Source organism: Prionailurus viverrinus, chromosome B3 (genome assembly GCF_022837055.1).
Source record: "Prionailurus viverrinus isolate Anna chromosome B3, UM_Priviv_1.0, whole genome shotgun sequence".
In the NCBI taxonomy this organism is placed as follows: domain Eukaryota; kingdom Metazoa; phylum Chordata; class Mammalia; order Carnivora; family Felidae; genus Prionailurus; species Prionailurus viverrinus.
In genome coordinates this window covers 34,518,965-34,542,579 of record NC_062566.1, presented here as the reverse complement: position 1 = coordinate 34,542,579, position 23,615 = coordinate 34,518,965, and the positions used below count along the sequence as shown (strand labels likewise).

The window sequence follows — 23,615 nt, the reverse complement described above, 5'->3', positions numbered from 1 at the left end:
GCCCTAACACTTCTCGGGCCCCCTTTGCCTGTCAGGTCATTACCGGCTGGTTTATAGTCCTGAGGCCTTTTTCCAGTCCGCAAACGGTTTGCATGATAAAGAGACCACAGGGCTAAGCATTCCTGAGCTGCTACTCCTCCCCGGGATGAGCTGGCTGATGGAGACCTGTCAGTCCTCTTTTCTCTGATTTGGGGGCAATGGATGGGAGGCCTTGTTAGGAGCCCGGGCTCTGGAGCAAAAATGCTAATGCCACCACTTACCAGCTGTGTGGCCTTAGGCAAGCTGCTTCACTGGGCTTCCATTTCCTCATCTGTAAAATGGGAACATTAGTACTTTTCAAGGATCGAGAGTTCCGGTTTATGTGAAGAACTCAGCATACAGTCAGCACTCAGCCAATATGAACTCTTATTATTATCTTCATAATCTCTGGGCCCTGGGAGGGCAGGGACTCTGTCCTGTTCACTGCCTGGCACGTAATAGGCACCTGATAAATCCATGTTTGGTGAACAAATGAAGGGGGGCCATTGTAAAGCCAGATTTGTAGATTGTAGGGTTTCTCTGCAGTGGCACGACCAGCACTGGGGCTGTGACAATTGTTTGCTATGGGGCTGTCCTATATGCTGTAGGATGGGGAGTAGCACGCGTGGCCTCTGTCACTAGATACTGGTAGCACCCTTCCCCCAAACTGTGACAATAAACAAGTCTCCGGACACTACAGAATGTCCCCTGAGGGGCAACCCACGCCTCCCCTGATCTCAGGAAATCGGATGACCTCGTTTGAAAAATGAGGACGTTGAGGCTCAGAGAGAGAAAGTGACTTCCGGCAATCACACAGCAATTGAGTGGCAGGGCTGGGATTCACACCCGGTTGTCCTGACTCCAAGTCAAGCGCTTCCTCCACTTTACCTCTGCCTTCGGTGGTTCATTGTCATAGCCCTGCCATCAGGACACGGGCATGGGCTCTAAACCAGAGGCCGCTGTGCTCTCCCTTCAGTTATCCTATAACATGGGTGCTGGTCATGAGAGGCCTGGGCAGCCAGTTGTACAAGGTCCCCCTGCTCTGGTGACCGTGCATGGGGCACAGCCACCTCTGTGGTCAGACTGCTCTTCCAGTGTCTCTCATTCATGAATTCACTCATCAAGCATGGGCAGCTACTAGGGACCGGGACTCAGGTGGTTGAGAGTCACCAGAGGGACAGGTGTTTAATTACTAGGTATGTCGGGGGTCAGACAGCCTGGAGGGAATCCTGCCTCTCATGGACACTTACCCTGCCTCAACATCAGTCTCTGCATCTGTAAAATGGGAGTGATAATGGCACCAACTTGAAGACCACAAGCGCAAGTGTCCCTCGGCATCCAAGGCTAATTGAGTTCCGAGGAAGCTGTCACGGTGAGTGATTAACCCAAGACTTTATATCCCTCCTTTCTGTTTCTGAATTGGATAGCAAGGGTGTGGATAGGCTGGGTCCTGTACCTGTCTATGACAAGGGGTTTGCCATGAGCATTAAATGTGTAAACCAGCATTTCCTGGACACTTTGTCAAGGCATCATCTAAGAACCTTACACACGTCATACCTTATTCAGCTCACACAACAAGCCGCCAAAGCAGCCACCATTTTTTAAAAGAAGAAATCGAGGCACAGAGAGGTCATACAACCGTCCAAGACCCCAGTTGGGAAAGTGGTGAAAACAGGATGTGAGCCAGTCTACTTCCTTAACCTGTGCCCACTGGTTCCCAGGACTAAGGATTTAAAGCATTTACCACAGGACCACTGCTGCTGCTAAGGTGATGATGATGATGGAAATGGTATTATCCTAGATGATAAAAAGGTTTGGTGATCCTGTCTTTAAGGCATTTAATGCTTTTCATGGGGGAAAACATTGGGGCAAAAAATTCTAATGTTCTAGGATAGGAATTGGTAAAGATTTTCTACAAAAGGCCAACCGGTAAATATTTTTTACTTGGTGGGCAAGACAGATCCCTGTCACAGCTATTCAACCCTGCTAATATTGTGAGAAAATTATCATAGGCATCCAGAAACAAATGGGCACAGCTGTGTTCCAATAAAACTTTATTTACAAAGGCAGGCTATGAAACAGACATGGCCCATGGGCCTTAGTTTGCCAAGGTGTTTTAAGAGAACTGCTTTAATTAGGAAGAGTGCCTAGGTCCCTCTCTTTTCTCCAGCCCAGGGGAAATGAGCCCAGTGGTCTGGGGAGAACGTTCAGGAAAGACTGCAGTAAAAGTCACACGTGTGGGCTCTGGGGCAAGGGACAGCTCATGGGAAGGTCAGCCCCAAGGCTGCCGCCACCCAGCTTGGGCAAAAGACCGTGGAGCCTGCAGGCTGTGGGTACTGCCCCGGGCTTGGCTGTCTCTCCCATCAGAGTCTTGCAGTGAGCAATCAGAGGGCTGGGCCCCAGAATCTTCAAAGGGACACCTGCCCTGGCTGTTACCTGCTGTTTTGTGACTCATTTAGGACCCAACCTCAACGGCCCAAACCTGCCGTGGCTGGGCTGAGGATGTATGATGTGACAAGATCCACTGTGGCAGGAAAGGAAGAACGCTCAGCATTCTGGAATCACCCCTGCGCAAAAACGGGTGGTCGACCATCCCTGGCTCACAGGTTTGTAACCCCGTGTTCACGAAGAGGCTGGCTGTGGTGGCGGCCGGGTCTTTGCCGAACCCCGTTTATAAAGTTGCTGCAGAGCTAACTAGGTAATTCTGAGCTATGGCGACTATCCTCTTACCCGGACGTGCTCTTTCAAATCAATCCGCCTCTCCCCCAGCAGCCACGCGGCCTTGACAGCTCTGCCTCTCCAGTTCCCTCATCTGCTGAATGAGAATAATTTGCAAGGCTGTCTGGAGGCTTAAATGAAACCCACGTCTGCGCTCGCAGACACAGGCCCGCCCAGAACCTGACACATAGTAGGCGCACTTAATAACGTTCCACCCTCTCCCTTAGATTTGTGTGTAGTCCAGCGGCTACTGAAACCAAAGGTTATAGGAAGATTTCTACAAAGGAAGACATACAGAGCAAACCATGCATTGGCTTGATCTCCCCAGCTCTCCACCAAGAACTAGAAAAAGACAGCTGTCATTCATTTCAGCAGTGGCTTCTCCTGGTATAATTTAGCGGCCAGGCTGTCTCGCCGTTTCTTCTTTTCTGTTCCAAGGAATTCGTGGGCATAGAATGGGGGAGATAAAAACTCAACCCAAGGCCCACCTGGTGGAACTGCCCCCTCCCCGCCCACCTGCCCCGTACACAGGCATCAGCACCCACAACGCTGTCAGGCTGTGATTCACTGGCCTGGCTCCCTTTATGAGGCTCTATGTTCCTTTTTTTAAAAAAAATTTTTTTTTGGTTTATTTATTTTTGAGAAAGAGAGAGAGTGTGATTGGGGGGAGGGGGAGAGAGAGAGGGAGACACAGAATCCGAAGCAGGCTCCAGGCTCTGAGCCGTCGGCACAGAGCCCAACACGGGGCTTGAACTCACAAACTGTGAGATCATGACCTGAGCCGAAGTCAGATGTTCAACTGACTGAGCCACCCAGGCACCCTGGGGCTCGATGTTCCTTAAGGAAAGGGGCTGCCTTGTCTCCCCAGCACCTAACCTACAGCCTGCTCTCTGGGAGTTCCCACAGAGAGATGCTGCTGGGCCAGCCCTTCACGTCATCAGCCAGGCTTCCCAGGAAGTCACTGCATTTCTTGGTTTTTCTCTGGATGCTCTGGCTGTGACCGATGTTGAGAGACGCTCAGAGCTGAGAGCAAAGGCAGGGAGGTCTGTCCTGCTCATCTTTATTTGCTAAGCAAATTGTACTGGCTTATGAAAGAGGGTTGCTCATTTCGACAGCAGGCCTGCCTATGTGGTTTATGCTCTCTCCACAGAGAAGCCCTGCAGCCACATCGGAGATCTGGCATTTCCCGTGATCTGGACCATCCACGGCTCCTGGGTCCCCATCAGGGCTGTGACCCAGAGCCGAGAAACATGCAGTGCAGGAAAGAGGGGGAACCCTCGGGGATTTCCTTTGGCGGTGATAGCAAGGAAGAAACAATCCACGCCCCTCATCCTGCTGCCAGTTATCAAAAGAAAGCTGGTTCCAACGCCAAGTTCCTTCCTGCCCTCCTGTCCTGGCTCACTCTGGACACCCACCGCCCAACCCGGGACATACATCTGAGAGAATAAATGAATACTACCAAACCCAGCACCACTGGCCAAGTCAGCACCCTGCCAGGCAACTGTCTGCAGGCGCTCTGCCCTCCAGGAGCCCTTCCCCGCTCACCCCAACCGGAAGGGCCCTGCGCCTCCTCTGAGCTTTTAGCACAGCGCGTGGTGCCGCCTGGAACGCCCTGCCCTGACGTTCCTCGGGTAGTTAGATAATCACATGCCCCCTAGATCGAAGGCACTGTGTGGGCAGGGACCTGCCTGTCCATAAATCCTCAGCGGAGCCTGCTCAGCAGTTGTCCTGTTCTGCTGAGCCAGAAATAGACGGAGTCCTAAGGTTTACAAACTCACGAACCCTCGCTCTTCCTTATCATCCGAGTCTCAGCTCCAACGTCCCTCCTCAGGGAAGCCTTCGCTGACCACCCTGCCTCATTCCCTTGAACTTACTCCTCTATTTCATTTTCTTCACACCCACGTCCCTGCCTGCTGTCTCCCTCACTAGAAGGTAAGCCCCCCTGAAGGCACACGCTCTGTCTTGTTTGCTGCTGTCTCTCCAGCACCCAAACAGGCACAAGGTGGGCGGCCAACACCAATGCACTAAGAGAAATGCACTCTTAGATGGGTGAGTTAAGGAAGGCGAGTGCAGTCAGTGCTGTGAACGCGCTTTACCTGAGCCCCCTTGTGTAAGGTGCTCACCCGTGACCTTCTCCTCAGGCAGCCTTTCCAAGCCATACAGACCTCAGACAACTCATATCCATAGGCCCAAGGGGACACTGCAGAGCCAGGACCTGGGACGGTCGCCCAGCTCATCCCCATGGTAGGACTAGAATCTCATCTTCCTGACTTGCTGTCACACCACTGTGTCCAGCTCCTCTGATCCCCCCCCCACCCCCACCCCATAGGCCCTTTGATTTAAGGTGGCGACTTTTCCAAAGGGACAGCAAAACCTTAGTAAGAAATCGGCCCGGGCTGATAGATGACACAAAGTTGGCACCAGCCTCAAGGTCGGAGGGAGTTATTTTAAGGTATTCAGATTTATTAGGAGGGGAGCAAGTCAGAGGAGGATTTAGGGGCTTGGCTCCTGGCAAGACATGTGGACAGGTCCCCGAGGAATCTAAGACAGACATTTCCTGTGCCATCTACCTCTGCCTTTGCCCCGCCACCCTGAGACGGATGGGGAGGCCTCTGGCATGAGGAATTTATTGGGAGCTGGTCAAATAAATTTGAAGTCTGGGATGTGAGCAGAACCTTCCCTGCTGGGGCCCTTGTCTGGGGATGTGCCGTGCAGTGAGCTGTCCCTGAGAGGCTGTGCCCCTTCGCAGAGGGCAGGCTATCTACAGTCTCCTGCAGACTCCAGGAGCCCAGCGCTCCTCAGCCCCCATGATGAATGAGACCCACTTCTCCTCTCCATTTGTCTGGCTCCTGCTGGGCGCTGCAGATAAAAGTGCATCTCACCATCCTAGCTGCAGCGTCTTTAGTTCAGAGGCCTTAGCTGCCCTGTCACCTTTCTTTCCCATGCAGACCCTGAGCTTCCTGGAGCTCTAGGTTCCTCTGGTCTCCCGAGTCTCCTACTGATCAATCCCTGTCCATCCTTGAAGGAGCTCAGTCCTCACCTCTTCCGGGGAGACCTCCCTGATTCCCCAGGGCAACCCAGGCTCTTCTTCGTGAACTCTGAGCCTATGTTTGTGGCACACGTGTTTATCTGCTTTCTGTAGCAGAGATGATGGGCAGCCTGTGCCCTTGCCAAAGTCCAAGTTTTTAAAAAAATTTTTTTAACGTTTATTCACTTTTGAGAGAGACAGACAGAGCATGAGTGGGGGAGGGGCAGCGAGAGAGAGGGAGACACAGCATCCAAAGTAGGCTCCACGCCCCGAGCTGTCGGCACAGAGCCCGATGTGGGGCTCAAACCCACATACCGTGAGATCATGACCTGAGCCGAAGTCGGGTGCTTAACCAACTGAGCCACCCAGGCGCCCTGCCAAACTTCAAATTTTTAAAGTTGCCAAACTCCAAACTCCCTGCCTTCCTGCCTACTCCACACCTCACATCTGGCATTGTCAGACCCTTAGTAGGTGCTCAATCAACATCTGTTGAACTAAATAGAAGGAAGTGGACACCTAAGTTTAATGCAAACCATCACATTCTTTTTCTTCACATGAGCTCAGGTGTTTGCCAGAGAAAGAGGTGACGGCCTTTTCTTTTGCATATGGAATATTTCAAGCATACGGTAAAGGTTAGAGAAAATTAAAGCATCGTATATTCATCACACAAATCTTATTCCCCATTTTTGCTATAGATGTTTTTATTTTCTTTAAAAAAAATTTTTTTTGTTTATCTATTTAGAGAGAGACAGAGAGCATGAGTTGGGGAGGGGCAGAGAGAGAGACAGAGACAGAGAGAGAATCCCAAGCAGGCTCTGCACTGCCAGCACAGAGCCCGATGTAGGGTTCAAACTCACGAACCATGAGATTATGACCTGAGTCGAAGCCAAGAGTTGGACATTGAACTGACCGAGCCACCCAGATGCCCCAGACGCTATTTTCAAATAAAACAGCACACAGCCGAAATTCCTAGTGTAAACCTCTCTGTCCCTTCCTCTGCCCTCCCAGGGGTGACCTAAGCCCAACTTCAGCATTTACCATTGCCGTGACTGTATTTATACTTAGGCGCTACATATTCATTATTTTGCATGCTTTTGAACTTCATATAAATGATATTATATGGTATGCACGTCGCCTTCTGCAACTTGCATTTTTCACTCAATATTATAGATTTGAGATTCATGCAAGTAGACAGGTATAGCGCTCATTCATTCCTTTGAACTGCTGTGGAGATTCCATTGTGTGAATACAATAGGAGTCACCCATTTCCCACCTGGGGGACTTCTCCGGGTTTGCTGGCAGCTTTTCACCACTGTCAACAAGGATGCCGCTTGCACACGCTGGAGAAGCTCTCTGGAGAAGCTTTTCAAACTGCAGGTTGCAACCCAGAAGAGAGTCACAACACTGATACAAAAGGTTCCAAGTACTATTGAAAAAAATTAAGTGGAAGAGATTTTTCTTTTTTGTAATTAACTAAAGATACTTTATTTTTCAAAGTTTATTTATTTGAGAGACGGAGAGAAAGCACAAGTCGGGGAGGGGCAAAGGGAGAGGGCGAGAGGATCCCAAGCAGGCTCTGGGCTGTCAGCACAGAGCCCGACACGGGGCTTGAACCCACAAAGCCGTGAGATCATGACCTGAGCCAAAACCAAGAGTCAAATGTTTAACCAACTGAGCCACCCAGGCACCCGGGGTGGCAGATCTCTTCATTTGAATTTGCATTTTCTTGACTACCAGGGAGGTGAGCATCTTTTCCTATGCTTATTGCCCATCAAAATACCCTTTTCCTGTGACATGCATGTTCATATTCTCTGCCAGTCTTTGAATGGTTAATCTTATTGATTTGTAGGATTTAACAATATACATTCTGGATATCAATCCTCTGTGGACTGTACGTGTTACGAGCGCCTCGTCCCGGTCTGTGGCTTGCCTTTTTACTTCGTTTTGCCAGCTCGGACATCCTGATTCACCATGAGGCAAAAGGGGACCCCTGCCAGGTTGACTCTAGAGCAGGGTGAAAGCTCAGGTCTTTCTGCATCCCCAGAGAAGACCCCTAATAAACGTTTGGTGTCCATAATAGAACTCGCTTAATAAGTCTGTCAGATTTGCCTGGCAGAGAGCTGGGCTTATAGCGAGGGTTCTGTGGAGACTTAATGAATTGAGTCGTGGTTTTGCTACACTGAAAGAAAAGTCTCAGTGTCCAGGCAGAGAAATCAGAAAGAGGGTATCTTCACTGCAAAAAGAACATTGGCTTTATGGAAGGATTTCCTGCAGGATGTCTATGAAGTTAGGAGTCGATTTAACTCAGAATTCAACTTACGTCCAGAGTTCCAGAAAGCAAATTTGCGTCTCCAACAGGGAACCCCAAGCATCTTGACTTCAGTCATCCCTGTGAGCTCACAGTAGCCAAGTGATTCTTCGTACTTTACAGATGAACCAACAAAAAGTAAACGTCTTGTCCAGATCACATGGAAAGCAGGGGCCAGGGAGGAGCTGGATCCCACACACCCTGATCTCCACCTGATAAAAGGCTGGGACCCAGAGCAATGGGTATTTTGAAGCCAACAGATCCCTAGGCTCTCAGACGTAGGGGAACAAGGTGACCTTATTGGGAAGGAACCTATTACCTAACTCAAGCCAGGTTCAAGTCCGAATATCTCTATGTGTATCCCTGGGATACCAAGAAAGAGATGAAGGACAAACTCATATTCGACAGGACCTCAGAACAGGAATAGGAATGACAGCTTGCACTACTCAAAGGCCCACTTGCTTGGGCTGGGGGCTCCTTGGGCAGGGGCAGGGGCTTATCTGTCTCCACATTTCCAGGACTCAGCACAGTGTCTGGCACAAGGAAGGGGCTCAAGAGGTATCTGCTGAAGGAATGGGTAGATGGATGCATGGACGAATGGATGAAGGGATGGAGAGATGAACGGCTGGACGGAACGATGGACAGATACACAGACAAACGGATACACAGTTAATGGATGGACGGATGTTCCTCATCTGGAAGGAGCCCCAGGGAAAGACTCGGTGTCAACAGACCCTCTCAAGCAGGCAGCCAGATCTGGGAATCTGCTGCAGCTGTTCGTAAAACATACCAAGTGGCATAACTGCAAGAAATAATTGCTTCTAATTGGGCTGAATTATTCTGGCCATATACTAGACATATTTTTATAACTTTATTAATTATTCAATTTGAGGCCTATTACCCAGCCTGCCAAAATGGGCTTTCCTTATTAGAGGGTGATGGATTCCCCAGTTCGTCTGCTTCCTCTGCTGCTGGAGCACCGTTGGGCAGTTGCTGCCTGCCTCGGGGCCCCACTGGTGTCTGAGGACGGGAGGGGAGGGCAGGGCTGTCCCTGATAGGCAGGCTGGGAGTCAGAGACCCCGGAGGCCAATAAGGCTGTTTCAGGTGCTCTGCCTGGACATCCCAGGGGGCCATCAGATCTGCCTTCTCTGGCCTGGCCACGGAGGCAGAAAGGTGTCAGAACACATCCAACCTGGCCTCTGTGGGTCACCCCCTGCCCAGATCCCTTCACCAACTCTTAATCACGACGGTCTCCCCTCCATCCAATCCGCTCCCCACACGATGCCAAGTTAGCCTGCCGTATGTTCTTCAGTGGCCTCCAGTCAGGGACAGGGGGAGGACAGCATGGCCCAGCTAGCCTGGGGGATTAGCCGGGACTGGAGGGGCAGACCAGAGGCTCCAGCATGCTCTCTGTTCCCATACCTAGGTCACAGGTTGGTCACAGATTGGTCGGGAAGAGGAAGAGTACAGAGGTTGCCCCACCAGCAAACGATACAGACTCAGTTGATGAAAAGTGGGCCGTAGGGGGCTCCCCGAGGCCCACGGAACAAGGCCAAGCTCCTTGGGCTGTTGGTGTCAGAGCACCACACCAGCTAGCCTGGCCTGGCCTCCTCCACACCAGACGCCCTCTGCTTCAGCCACAGAGACCTGTTCACCATTCAGTACCTGTGCTTTGGTGGGTCAGTCTTCCTGGAATGCCCTCCCTTTCCACACCTGACTATTGAAACTTCAAATCCCACCCTTCTTTGAGCTCTGGTTCCAACGCCTTCTCGGCATCTTTTCCACTTTTCCAGCTGGATGTGACCTCTGCTTCTGCTGAAGGACCAACCTGACTCCTGGCCTCACATCACAATCCTTGGGAACACGCGCCTGGGTGACACTGGTAGGTGAGAACTTTCGGAAGATCAAGAGACATGGCTTTGAATTCTCCCGAGCTGCCAGCCCAGAGCCCCACACTCTCCCCTAGTCCCAGCACCACCCCTAGATCGTCATCCAGGGGAACCAAAACATGATAAAATGGGAGAGCAAACCCACTGGATCCCACTTAGCACTGTGCTGAATGTCCACCGTGTGCACACAGGGTGCAGGGCCCTGGGGGTCACAGAGATAAGACAGACAGACCCAGGCCCTGCCATGGAGAAGATCTCAGGCGATGGGAGCTGAGAGGACAGCAAACACGCAATCAAACGATCGGCCAGCGTGGCATGGGCCACAGTGGGCATGTGTATACAGTCAAGGTCTGGGGAATAAGTGTCACAGTAGGGATGGCAGCTGAGCTGAGCTTTAAAGGCAATGGATACGGGATGTGAATACATTAGGAGTCACCCATTTCCCACCTGGGGGACTTCTCCGGGTTTGCTTGCTTCCCGGGTCAGTGGATACGGGAAAGTTGGGGGTGGGGAGGGGAGAGAGTGATGGAAAATAAGGCTAAAACCTAGGCAGGCATCAGAGTCAGAGAAGCCTTACAGGCCTGGCCGAGGAGCTGGGGTACTTCCTGGTGGGCAAAGGGGAGCAGGAAAGTGACATGGCCCAATCTGCATGTGAGCCTTCTCCCTACCTCCCAAGTGTGAGACAGGCTGGAGAGGGAAAGCGGGGAGCCCTGTAAGGAAGGGTAAACCAGAATGCTGAGTGTGGTCTCCAGAAACAGACAGCCTGAGTTCAAATCTTGACTGCCACTTACTGGCTGTGTGTCCTCCAGCCAGGTACTCAACCTCTCTGAGCCTCAGTTTCTTCATCTGAAAGATGGGGATAATAATGAATAGTAACGTCTAATGAAAGGACAGCATGTACAGTATGTGCTGATAGGACAGAAGTCTAAGTGGGACCAAAGTCCAGACCACCCTCCCTTTCAGCATCAAATGCCACCTCGTCCCCAGCAGCACTCTCTGGTGGAAACAGTCCTGAGTGAAGGCAGCACACACTCTGGAGCAGGTGAGTGACCTCGGCTTCCTCAATGTCAGAACAAGGGTTGAATCCCCACCCCTGTAGGGAGATGGGACTCCCACCCCCAGTGCTGCCCAGCATGCTGCGGGTCTGGGCTGACTGGGGCAGAGCTGAAAGCCCTTGGGGTCCCCGGGCTGGGCTTAGAGAGCGGCCCCAGAGAGCACGCACCTCCCCCCTCCTCTTCCCTGCCAGAGTTCCAGACAGTTCTCTAGGCTGGTGGGGCCAAGATGGGAGCAGTGCGAGATTCCCTTCCTAGAGGGCTGTGTTTCCCATGGAGACCCAGCCCACGCACCCCTCCTGGGAATGAGGCTGTGCGCTTACGTGTGCGCGTCTGTGTGTGTGTGTCGGGGGTGGGCACGGTGTCCTTTTCATGCCTGGGCGGGGCCAGGGAGCGGCGGCAGCACTGCCTGCCAGCCCCACACGAAGACACCGGCTTGGCTGCTGTCATTCTGTTCTGTTTCTGTCACATTCTACGCGGGCTCTCCCACCCTCCTCCCTCTCCCCGGGTTCGTGAGCCTCCCTGTGTGTCACTTATTTATTAATTTTGTTCTCAGGGAGCAGATGGCCGGAGCTGAGTCTGGCAGAATGTGCCTCCCTCCCCCCCTCTGTGACAGCCCCCTTGAACACGCGGCTCACGCAGGCTGCAGGCTACCCAGTTTCTGGATTTCCCAGACAAAAACTGACTTTCAGGATAGGCCACACGTGCCCTTGCCTGACTCTCCATCCTGCTTGGATGGCATTGGTCCCAGTACCTCTTCTGGTCTGAGAGGCACAGTGTGGGAGGGGATGAAACCCTGAGGGGCTGCCCTCCCTCAAGGAACCGGGGTGGTGTGGGGGGAGGGCAGAAGCCCCAGGCCTCCTCTGCCCCATGGCCAGCCTCCCTTGGACTTGGGAAGGAGGCCCTTAGGTCTCCTCTCCTTTCCTGGTGGGTGTCATCGCAGGAGCAAGACAGTCCTGGGGCAGAGATGAGGTGGGGAGACCAGCTGTCCTCAGTCCCATGTTCTGGGGCCTCCACAGGCTGCCCCCCCCCCAGCCTCATCCTCACCCCCACAACGGTCTGGGCCTCATGAGGGCACAGCACACCCACATCGGCTCCCTCTCACTCCCTGTTTCTCCTGAAAGTCACCTCAGGAGAGGAAGAAACTCTGGAAGGGGGATAACAAACCTCTTCACTAGCTTCCAGAACATACCCAAGGCTGGGGGGGGGGTGGTCTTAAAAGGGGGAAGGCAGGGGCTGGGGGGGGAGGGAGGCGACAGCCAAGGGCAAATCCAGCTTCTTGCCATCCCTCCCCTGCGGCCCCCATCCCCGCCCCCCACCCCCAGGACTTGGGCAGTCTCTGGGTTGAGGTCTCTTTCAGCCTCCACCACAGGCTCCTCACATGTGTGTATGTTGTCCCCTTTCTTATCCCCGTGGCCTGTGGAAAAAACCAGGCAGACCCAACTCTGACATTCACCAAATGTGGGGCCTCAGGCCACCACTTAGCCTCCCTGTGCCTCAGTTTCTTCATCTACAATGAGAGCACAGCACACACCTGTTTCCTTCCTTCCTGTACCCTCCCCACAGTGACTTTCCTGGGCCATCCAGGTGCCCCCACGCATGAAAGCCAGAGGCCTTCTCTCTCCCTGGACTCCTCCAACTCCCTTCCTCTGTGCTAGTAGTTCAAAGTTCCCCGAGGATGGGGGCTATGCCCTCCACGTCCCCAAATCTGCCCCCCACCCCGCTTTAGCCCTGAACCCCTGGCAGTGCTGTCCTCTGAGAGGAGCTCAATAATGTGCATTAAGTGGAACTCAAGAGACAGGAGCCACTGAGCCGTTGGGGCTGGTGGCCCTTGCTACTGACTTCTTTTTTGTTCGAAATTAGAATTCTGGGGTGAATAGCAGCTTCTCTTACGCACAGACCTTGAAAAAGCATTTGCTGCCGCATCCGCCTCTCCCTTCTGTTCCCGTCACGGTGACTGAGCCCCAGCGTGCGGCGTTGACACGGAGCCCACTGTCCCGGGGAGGCCCACAGGCGCACCAGATGCCGGCAGAAGGCAGCCCAGGCGGTTCTGCGAGGGGCCGCGGGCTGGGCAGAGCAGCACGCGAGAAAAAGCAAGTGTGATTGCTTTGTGGTGATTCATCTGAAGTTGCTTTAACCTTGACAGCCAGCTCAGCGTAGAGAAAAAAAAAAACAACCGGGGAGCACCAGCCCTCCCTGTTGGCATGACGCCCCTCCACACGCCCCCTCCCTGATGAGGCGACCAAGGCTCAACAGGACCCCCCCACCCGGGGGAGGCAAGGATGTGAGTCATGAGGCTGCCTCCACCCATGGCTGCCCTCCTCCCCACTCCTCTTCCAGGCCCCAGAATGTAGAGAGAGAATGGAAGGAAGGCCGTGCACGGGGGGCAGGGGAGAGGAGACTCCCTCCCCAGAGGTCGGTGGGAAGGTCACCAGGGCCCTTGATTAAGTAAGGAGATGCTAGATTTTGACTTCCCAGAAAAAGAGCATCACGGGATTTGACAGTGGACTAGCCACACCAACCCTCCCGTTTTATGGATGAGAAAACTGAGGCTCACAGAGAGGGAAGGACTTAGCTAGGGTCGCCCAGGCAGCGGTAGGACCTGAAGCCAGCTTTCCTGTGTGTTGTGGCACAGGACCTCCATTTCTTTAGAGGCAGTGGGAAGCTGTGGAAGGACACAGTTCTGGGTTGTAATCCCGGCTCTGCCACTCGTTAGCTGGGTGAGTAACAGAAGCTACTCTTCTTCCTGGAGCTTTGGTTTCTTTATAAAATGGAGATAGCACCCATGACCTCTCCAAGCTGTCGGGGGATGAAATGAGATGGTCTATGTGCAGCATCTGGAAGCAGGAATCCCCATTCACCTTCCTCCATAGACCCTGTGGCCCCTCACGCTTCCTTCTCTCCCACTGCTCCCACTCGGGCTCCTTACCCCATCGCTGAGAGGGATCCCCAAAGTTTTGGCAGTGGCCCTTCCCAGCAGACCTATGGGGCTGCGCCCACTCACTCCCCCATCAGGCCCTGCCCATCTCCTTCTGGGCCCCCTCACCGGCCCCAGGGCAGAGGCAGGAACCCTGGCCTGCATCGTGTACTTGCGCTTTGTCCTCATGCCCTGTGCTGCAGGACTGTGACGTCTCCATATTCATCAGCGAGAAGTGTGCCCAGGGGTCCCGGAGATGGGGACTCTTCCCTGATGTACTTTTCAAGCCAGGCAGACGGCAGGGTGGCCCCTCTGGAAATTCCCAATCTCAGTGCCTTGGCCTGACCTGCGGTCATGAATCTGTGCTCTAGGCCTGGGCTAAGGAACCAGGAGGGTCTGGAACCTTTAGGGTCATCTGTACAAAAGTCTATAGAACTTGGTCTATTTGGTTTGATATGATGAGATCCATGTGCCTCTATGACAACTCTAGCCCTGAACTCCTAGAGCAGCTGGTGGGAGACAGGAGGCCTGGGAGCTCTGCCACTACCTCCCTGGGTAACCTCAGAAGCAGTTTCCCTTCTCTAGACCTCAGTTTGCCCGTCTTTAAAATGGAAGTAGACCCAACAATTTCTACGGTCTCTCCCAGCTCTTGATTCAATGGCTTCAGGTTAAATTATGAGATCTCAGACATGGTTCCGGGATCCCAGACCATGCTTTCTAATACTCTATTCCAGGAATTTGTGGCTTTATGAAAGATATGTGAAGAGACCTTCAGGAAAACAGCAATGTGAGATTCCTATGACTCAGAGCCATGAGGGTCAGCACTGAGCACTACAGAAAGATGAAGAGGCCCTAGAACACCCCGGACCAGGCAGTGGGGGCTGGGCCAGAGCCTTTATGCCAATCCAGAGCCAAGGAGCCCAGATACAGACAGTGGGCATACTGCACACAGCCCAGAATTCTGGAGGGAAGACAGAGTTCCCAAGAACACAGTGGAGAAAGGGGTTCAGGGCCTGATCTCTCTTTCAACCATCCTTGCAAATAGTCACAGCAGCAGTGGGAGATCCAATTCTGGTTACGGTCTTTCTGCCTTTTCTACTGCTTTCAAACATTACTTCTAAACTGGCCCTGCCCCCAGGAAGGCCCGGTGGCATAGCTCCAAAATGTCCACCAAAGGCTCAAATAATCACATTTTTTTTTAATGAATGCCAATTCTGCATTTCATTCTATAATAAATCTTTATTTGTTTTGATATAAGGAGCAACATTTAAATTACTTATCAGATAACCAATGTACCATTACATGGTGAAAAATTACACTCCATAGTTTCAAAAACCTTTAGCAGAAGTCTTTTTAAAAAAATGCTCAGAAAACTTGATATCCACATGTAAAAAAACCTAAGTTGGACCCCTGCCTTATACCATATACAAAAATTAATTAAAAATGGATCAAAGACCTTAATGCAAGATAAAACTCTTAGACAAAACACAGAGGAAGACTTCATGACATTGGATTTGGCAATGATTTCTTGAATATGAGACCAACAGCACAGGCAACAAAAAAAAAAAAACTAAGAAACTGGACTTCATCAAAATCAAAATATTTTGTGCATGAAAGGACCCTAATTAACAGAGCATAAAGGCAACTCACAGAACCAGAGAAAATGTTTTCAAATCATATATTCGATAAGGGATTAATATCCAGAATATATAAAGAACTCCTACGACTCAGCAACAACAAACAGCCCAATTAAAAGACAGGCAAAGGACTTGAGTAGACATTTTTCTAAAGAAGCTCTACACACAGTCAATAAGCACATGAAAAGATGCTTGACATCACTAATCAGTAGGGAAATGCAAATCAAAACCACAATGAAATACCACTTCATACCCACTGGGATGGCAGTTATTAGAAGAAGAAAAAAATCCTGAAAATAACAAGCACTGGCAAGGGTTTGGAGGAAGCAGAACCCTTGGGCATTGGGCATCGCTGGGAAATGTGAAATGGCACAGATAATTGTGGAATAAGGTATGACAATTCCTCAAAAAATTAGACGTAGACTTATCCTATGACCCAGCAATCCACTTCTGGATTATACGCCCCGAAGAAGCCAAAGTAGAAACTTGAAAAGCTATCTGCATACCCGTGTTTCTAGCAGCATTATTCACAATAGTCAAAGAGTGGAGGCAACGCAAGGGTCCACTGATGAACAGATCAACAGAATGAGGTATGTACAGACAGTGGAATATTATTCAGCCTTATAAAGCAAACAAGTTCTGATACGTGCTACAGTACGGATGAACCTTGAATATAGGAGGCTAAGTGACGTAAGACAGACACAGAAAGTCAAATATTATAGAAGGTGCCTGGAGTAGTCACATTCTTAGGGACAGAAAATAGAAAGTGGTTGCTATGGCTAAGGGGAGGGGAGAATGGGAGCTAGTGTTTAAGGAGTATGGAGCTTCAGGTGGGGAAGATGAAAAAGTTCCGGAGATGGATAGTCATGACAACTGTTCGACAATGTGAACACACTTAATGCCACAGACCTGTCCGCTTAAAAATGGTTAAAATGGTAAATTCCACGCCACGTATATCTTATCACACATGCGCACACAAATCTAGCAAACGCATACCTTAGTTTGAAAAGCACTGCCCTCCAGGGTCCCAGGCCACTTTAGGAGCGTGGGCATATTTCCGAACTGGCAACTGTTTTATTTTAATCTGCAGGGATAACGGAAAGCCAAGGCAGCCAGGGGTCCCACCCACCATTCAAGAGAACAAGGTACTCCCGCTGGTGGCCCAGCATGGTGGGCCATGAAAGTAATGCCTCGCGCCCAGTGTGGGGTGGTGGGGAGGGCTCATCAGACACTGAGATGCTGTGAAGCGAGCTTTTACTGTCCTACACTCTGTCCCCGCACACGAATGGAACAAGTTCAGTAGAATCCAAGGATGGGGGAGATGGTGGGGAAATGGAGAGGTCTCTCAGGTCCTCCCCAGCCCCTCTGGGGGAAGACGGAGACCAAAACACCACGCTAGCAGGGCGCCTGGTTGGGTTGGGCGTCCGACTTCGGCTCAGGTCATGACCTCACGGCTCTTGAGTTCGAGCCCTGTGTCAGGCTCTGTGCTGACAGCTCAGAACCTGGAGCCTGCTTTGGATTCTGTGTCTCCTTCTTTCTCTGCCCCCACCCCCACTTGCACTCTGTCTCTGTCTCTCAAAAATGAATAAATGTTAAAAAAAGAAAAGAAAAGAAAAAGAAAAAAAAAAAACAAAAAAAAAAACCACCACACTAGAGCCCGGAACCCGAACTGCAAAGCATCACGGGATGGGAGGCAGAGGGGCAGGGCCCGGGAAATACAATAATTAAATAATGCAATGAAGGCTTAAGTTTCCAAGCTGATTCTTGGGTATCATTTGTAAAAGTTAACAGGGCATATTTAATTTAGGAATTGGCTCACGTCCTTCTCCTTACAGCTGAAACCTCATAAATGAAATATACTGGATCACTGCCCAGTGCGGAAATAAAAGTTATGAATAATGTTTCCATCTCAATCATTGTCAGCGCTTTAATATTCCTAATTACTTTAAAAAGCTAGATATTCAATATAGGAAAACTTTTTTTTTCTTTTTATCTCCACTTGTGAGATTAGTACAATTTAATAACAGTCGCTCCTTCGTCTTTATTCAGTGTAAACTGACATTTCATCCTTTCACTCTTCATTGTTACAGGGGAGGGAGGTTTATGACCAAGCATGGAGCCACTCCATTTCCCCATATCGGTCCGTCTAACACCTTGGAATTCTCCGCAACAGCTCACGTGTCCACCCCCCAGGCAAATCAGCATCACCTCGTTTTCTTTATGGAGCAGAGAGAATTCAGTCCAGGCCTTAAAGAAATCGGGCTATGGGGTTCGAAGTCCAGAAAAGAACAAAAAGCCTCCCACCCCCACCCCAGTACTAGATAGATCTGTCCCCTTCGCAACTGTCAAAGTCATAAATCCCTTGGCAGCCACAAAGGGCAGGACAGGGCAGGCAGTAGGATGACGGATCTTTATAACCCTCCCTGCCACTTCCAGGAATTTATCCTAAGAAGAAATCGGGACAAATGGGCAAAGATAAATGCACCGGAAAAATCACTGTTGCCTTTTTTATACAGGGCCACAGTCCCTTGCCCACAATCCAAAAATCCCTAAGATGAAAAACAAAAGAAAATTGTTTTTAAAGTTCGGCACCTGGGGCGCCTGGGTGGCGCAGTCGGTTAAGCGTCCGACTTCAGCCAGGTCACGATCTCGCGGTCCGGGAGTTCGAGCCCCGCGTCAGGCTCTGGGCTGATGGCTCGGCGGAGCCTGGAGCCTGTTTCCGATTCTGTGTCTCCCTCTCTCTCTGCCCCTCCCCCGTTCATGCTCTGTCTCTCTCTGTCCCAAAAATAAATAAACGTAAAAAAAAAAAAAGTTAATTAAAAAAAAAAAAAGTTCGGCACCAAAATTCATTTAGAGGCCAGATGTGCATGGAAATGATTTATGGTTATATATTGTCTCAGTGTCACTAGATGCGATTAGTCATATATCCCTTCAGAAATATTACTATGTTTCCTCCCAGGGTGCTGCCAGGACACCACTGAGGCCATAGGTCATATATGTATAGTCATCATCCATGTTCCTAACCTCTGAAAAAACTGAAATTCTGAAATCGACAGGCCCCAAGGATCCTGAACAGAGGATGGTGGGGTCTGCAGTAGTGAAAACCCCAAAATGACTTAAATGCCCATCCGTGAGAGACTGGTCACATGAATCTGGTAATCCATAGAAAGACACTCTATAAAGCCCATTAAAAATTTAAAGGGAGACTCGGGGCGCCTGGGTGGCGCAGTCGGTTAAGCGTCCGACTTCAGCCAGGTCACGATCTTGCGGTCCGTGAGTTGGAGCCCCGCGTCGGGCTCTGGGCTGATGGCTCGGAGCCTGGAGCCTGTTTCCCATTCTGTGTCTCCCTCTCTCTCTGCCCCTCCCCCGTTCATGCTCTGTCTCGCTCTGTCCCAAAAATAAATTAAAAAACGTTGAAAAAGCCTAGAAAAAAAAAAATTTAAAGGGAGACTCACGTTTATTGACCAGGAAATGAGTGCATGACCTAAGTTAAATTTAAAAAGCAAGTTCCAGAACAGCACATACACATGATCTCATTCATAAAAGTTGGATCCAGATCTAGCTCTCCGTGCAAGTATGGAGAGAGATGACAGGAAGGGCGAGCACCCAATGCTGGAGGCGTCTGGCTCTGGGTGTGTGTGTGTCTAACCTTTCTGTACGCTTCTGGTACAGTTTGGATTTTCTTTTTATTTACTGTATTGTATTGATTGTATTTTACTTTTTATTTTTTAATGTTTATTTTTGAGAGACAGAGTGTGAGTGGGGGAGGGGAAGAGAGACAGACAGACGGACGGACGGACAGAATCTGAAGCAGGCTCCAGGCTCTGAGCTGTCAGCACAGAGCCCGACGCAGGGCTTGAACTCACAAACCACGAGACCATGGCCTGAGCTGAAGTTGGATGCTTAACCAACTGAGCCCCCCAGGCGCCCCTCTATTGTGTTTTTTGAGAGAGAAAGAGGGCACAAGTGAGCAAGGGGCAGAGAGAGAGAGAGAGAGAGAGAATCCCATGAGGGGCAAGGACAGAGAGAGAGAAGCGAGGCTCACCCAAAGTGGGGCTCGAGCTCACCCCATGAGGGACTCGGACTCACCAACCGTGAGCTGAAGTCAGATACTTAGCCGACTGAGCCCCCCAGATGCCCTGGATTTTCTTTTTAATGTGAACAGGTATAATTTTATAATCAGAAAAACAAGAATGATGCTTTCCATTAAACAAAAACAAAAACTTCCCTGCAAGGGTACCACACATACAGACATGCACACGGGCAGCTCCCATGCAGAAATCTCCAGAGATACACACTGCACTGACCGGGACACCCATCCGCAGGGGCCCGGGCCCCACAGAGACGCCAAGGCACGCAGGCAGGCATCCAGCGGCACACTAGCAAGCACGTGCAAATTGCTTGCAGTACACCTAGTCACAGTTCGTGACCCGCAGCGGATTCATCTGTCTGCACAACACTATCTCAGGGACACATCTTTCAAGCAGACCCTTCTCTCCTCTGTGAGCAGCACTGTTTTCTCATCAAAGACCGATCTCAACCCTAAGCTGTATTAACAGAGGTTCAGGATCCAGAGGAAGAACATAAAAATTAAGAGTTCAAGTTTGGGACTCAGGTTTTTGCTTGCTTCACAGCCCCGGTTTCACCACGTACCAGGTGCGAGCCTGTGGAAAGTTCTTTAGTCTTTCTGTGCTTCGACTTTCTCATCCATAAATAGGGCTCATAACCATTCCTCTTCCATAGGGTTGTGAAAATTAAGTGAGAAGAGTACCTAGTGCATAGTAAAATTCAACAAATAACTTATTTCTATTATTCTTTTTTCCAGGCAAGCCTATGTTGTGTGGTCAGACCCAGGAATGATAGTTTAAGAGGAATAAAGGCCACAGCCAATGGATGGGGAAGGCAGATCAGACCATGTCAGGAGAAACAAAAGAGTTTGGAGAATAAAAACCTGGGGAAGGAAGTGATTGCTATTTCTAACACCCACAGGGCTGACCCATGGAAGGGAACTCTGGTTTCTTCTATGTAGCCCCAGTGGCTGTTATCAACTACTTATTTTTTTAATGTTTATTTATTTTTGAAAGAGAGAAAGAGTGTGAGCAAGGAAGGGGCAGAGAGAGAGAGACAGAGATACAGAACCTGAAACAGGCTCCAGGCTCTGAGCTGCCAGCACAGAGCCCAAGGCGGGGCTCAAACTCATGATGAGATGATGACCTGAGCCGAAGTCGGACGCTGAACCGACTGAGCCACCCAGGTGCCCCCTATTATCAACTACTTTTTTGAAGAACATCTTCCCATACACAGTCTGTGGCCTTGTTCACTGATCACCTTGGGAGAAATTCCAGACACGGCTGGGAGAGTCATGGCGATCCATCACCCTGCCCTGGGCTTTACCATGAGTGAGAACTGACTGGTGAAGGCTTGAGACAGGTTTCCACTCAGCATGTGCTTTCAATAGTCAGCATGTGCTTTCACTGGAGGCAGGGAGCTCTTTGTTAATGGAGGGACTCAGGAAGGAGTCAGAAGGCACTTAGTGACATCCAAGTATTCAATGCCCTGAGTGACTTTGAAAGTCAGAGTGTGTGAATTCCTGTCCTTCAATGCTGGTTCCAGCAGAGGGTTGGAACCCATCTTTCAGGGCCTCCTCCGGGCTCAGTACTACGTGCCTTCGAGTAGACTTAGGGGGTGGTGGCTCTTCAGCCCACGAACATGGGTTTAATTGAGGAAACAGCTTATGGGTTGCTCGGCACCAAGTCTGATGACTGAATCGGGGGTGGGGAAATTGGGCAGTCCAATTTTGTACTGGCAACTACCAAGGCCATTTCCCTGTATGTTACACCATACTGTATGTTGGTACACTGTATGTTACCTCCAACCTGCCCAGTCCTGTTAAATCGACTGCCGCCTTCTTTCCATTTCTTTCACCAGACAGAAACCCTGAGAGAGGCAGACCATGTCTGAAAGACCGGTCAGGGCCCACCCCGTGCCCAGCACAGCCCAGCATATAGTAAACACCAAACACACTTAGGCTGATTGCCGATGGTGGTTTATATGCACTCAGGGCTCCTGAGACTCAGGCTGTATTTCAACCGCCAACAGGCTGCCCTTGACATTGTAATCCAGCAGCAGCAAGCAGACCTGTCCCAGCAGGGTTCACCTAATCCACGTTAGCTCTTCATCAAAGATTCATGGTAAACAAAGTTACATAAAACAAAACATGGACGAACACAAGCAGGGAAGAAGCTCTTGAACATTTTAGCCAACATGTTTCCTGTTTGTTCACAGAAAGACTAATTGGACACATTTCTTTACCTCAGGAGACTCTCAGGTTTACTTTCTGTTGTTTGGAGGAATATCTGGCCCACCTCAAAGCAGGGAAACAGGTGGCAGGAGGAGACCACTGTGGTCACTGGAGGCCCAGTGCATTGCAGAGAGTCTCCTGAGTACCCCAGATTCTGGCCCCTCCAAGCCAAGATAACCACCCAGCCTCAAAACAAAACCACATCTAATAGCCTTGCTGTGGAGTATATCCTCATGCACTGGGTAGACAGAGAGGCTCCAGTCAAAGCCTTTGGAAAAAAACTAGAACTAGAAATTTCCACCCCAGCAGAGCCAGTGGAAAAGGGAAAGAGCACCACATTGGGCCAACATGGGCCCACCTTTCCCCTCTTCAAGTTTTCATGACCACTGCAGCTGTCTGTAATGGGACGGGGAATGGGGAGGTGGGTCCCAAAGACAGGCAAATACTGGGGGTTAGATCCCCAATGGATCTGCTTAGATATGCTATTGTCTCAAGTCACAATAAAGAGGACACTCTACCGCAGCTCCAAGCAGGAAGAAAACTGGGCTTCGACACTCATCGAGGCCTGTTTGAAAATCATAGAAGACCATAATGTGAACCAACCATTGACTGCAACCTGTGCCAATGGAAAGAGGGTCATCTGTGAGAATTTAGGGGAAATGAGCCAGAAGAGCAGGAGCGGTCTTCAGCTGGGGTCTTGGCAGAGGACTCCCAGAGCAGCTGCTGGGTGTGCCCCACCCCCTCGGTGGCCAGTCCCACAGCAGAGACGATGCCCTGTAGGTCTGTCCCAAGAGTGTCTGTCTCACCCCATCCTTTCTAGGAAGCCTTCTCCAGAGAATGTGAACTTTCTACCCAGAGAAATGCAGGAATCCAGTGACCCACGCCCTAAGAGTCTCATCCTCCTATTTCTGGGGACACAGAGATATCCCAGTGCCCACCAGTCTCATGAATTGGTCCCTCAAGCTTCTGTGAGCACCCACAGAACTTGGCCTTTAAACCAATGAAGCTGAGGACCAGGCCTTCACCACAATCCTTGACCCCCTGGGTCTGCACCCTTGGGTGGCATCTCAATCTCACACCAACCCTTGAAAGACCATATCTAGAAGTGTTTCAACAAGTCAGAGCTGTACAAATACCCCACAGTTCCATACAAATGTGATGCACAACGCCCCTCCAGACCCCACAAACCATTACCCCCACGCCCCTGGAGACTTCTGCCCCAAGTGTCATCATGTAAACTGCAGGTTTCCCTCCTCCCTGATGCTCACACTCGCCTGGGCTGCCCCAGGCCAACGCAAAGAATTCAGCACGCACATGGCACGGCCCCTCCCAAACCAGAGCCAAGGGACCCCTCCTGGCCCCAAAAGGCCCCAGACTCACCGCTGGAACAGTCGGGCCCTCCCCAGCCGGGCTCACAGTGGCAGGTGTCCGGGGAAACACAGCGGCCGTGCACACACTCTTCCGTACACAGGGCTGCAGGGGGCCGGGAGAGAGGGAGGAAGAACAGGAACAGACAGTGAAAACCAACCATCTGGTCAAAGAGCATAAACCACTTTATAATGATCCCCTGGGGCCCAAGGATGCTCAGAATGCATCACTGGCTTTGGGGGAAATCAAGCTACTCCTGACCCCAGTCATTTAATTAACTCTGAAATGGATCCAACAGGAGTGTGCTTCATCCCAGCCTCATTTCCTAAAAGGAAACCCCAGCCTGAGAAATGGAAGCCCTAGCTTTTCAAGAACATTA

The 23,615-nt window shown here is 50.8% G+C and overlaps 1 protein-coding gene across 6 annotated transcripts in view; it reads right to left on the bottom strand.

Annotated features, from left to right (window-relative positions):
• The window catches only part of MEGF11 (multiple EGF like domains 11), a 356,748-nt gene that overhangs the window by 159,197 nt on the left and 173,936 nt on the right, over positions 1–23,615 (bottom strand). For all 6 annotated transcript variants that reach the window (XM_047862853.1, XM_047862848.1, XM_047862850.1 and 3 more), the window contains exon 5: positions 23,249–23,341. In XM_047862853.1, coding sequence (XP_047718809.1) covers positions 23,249–23,341 — 93 coding nt within the window. The remainder of the gene's footprint in view (positions 1–23,248; positions 23,342–23,615) is intronic.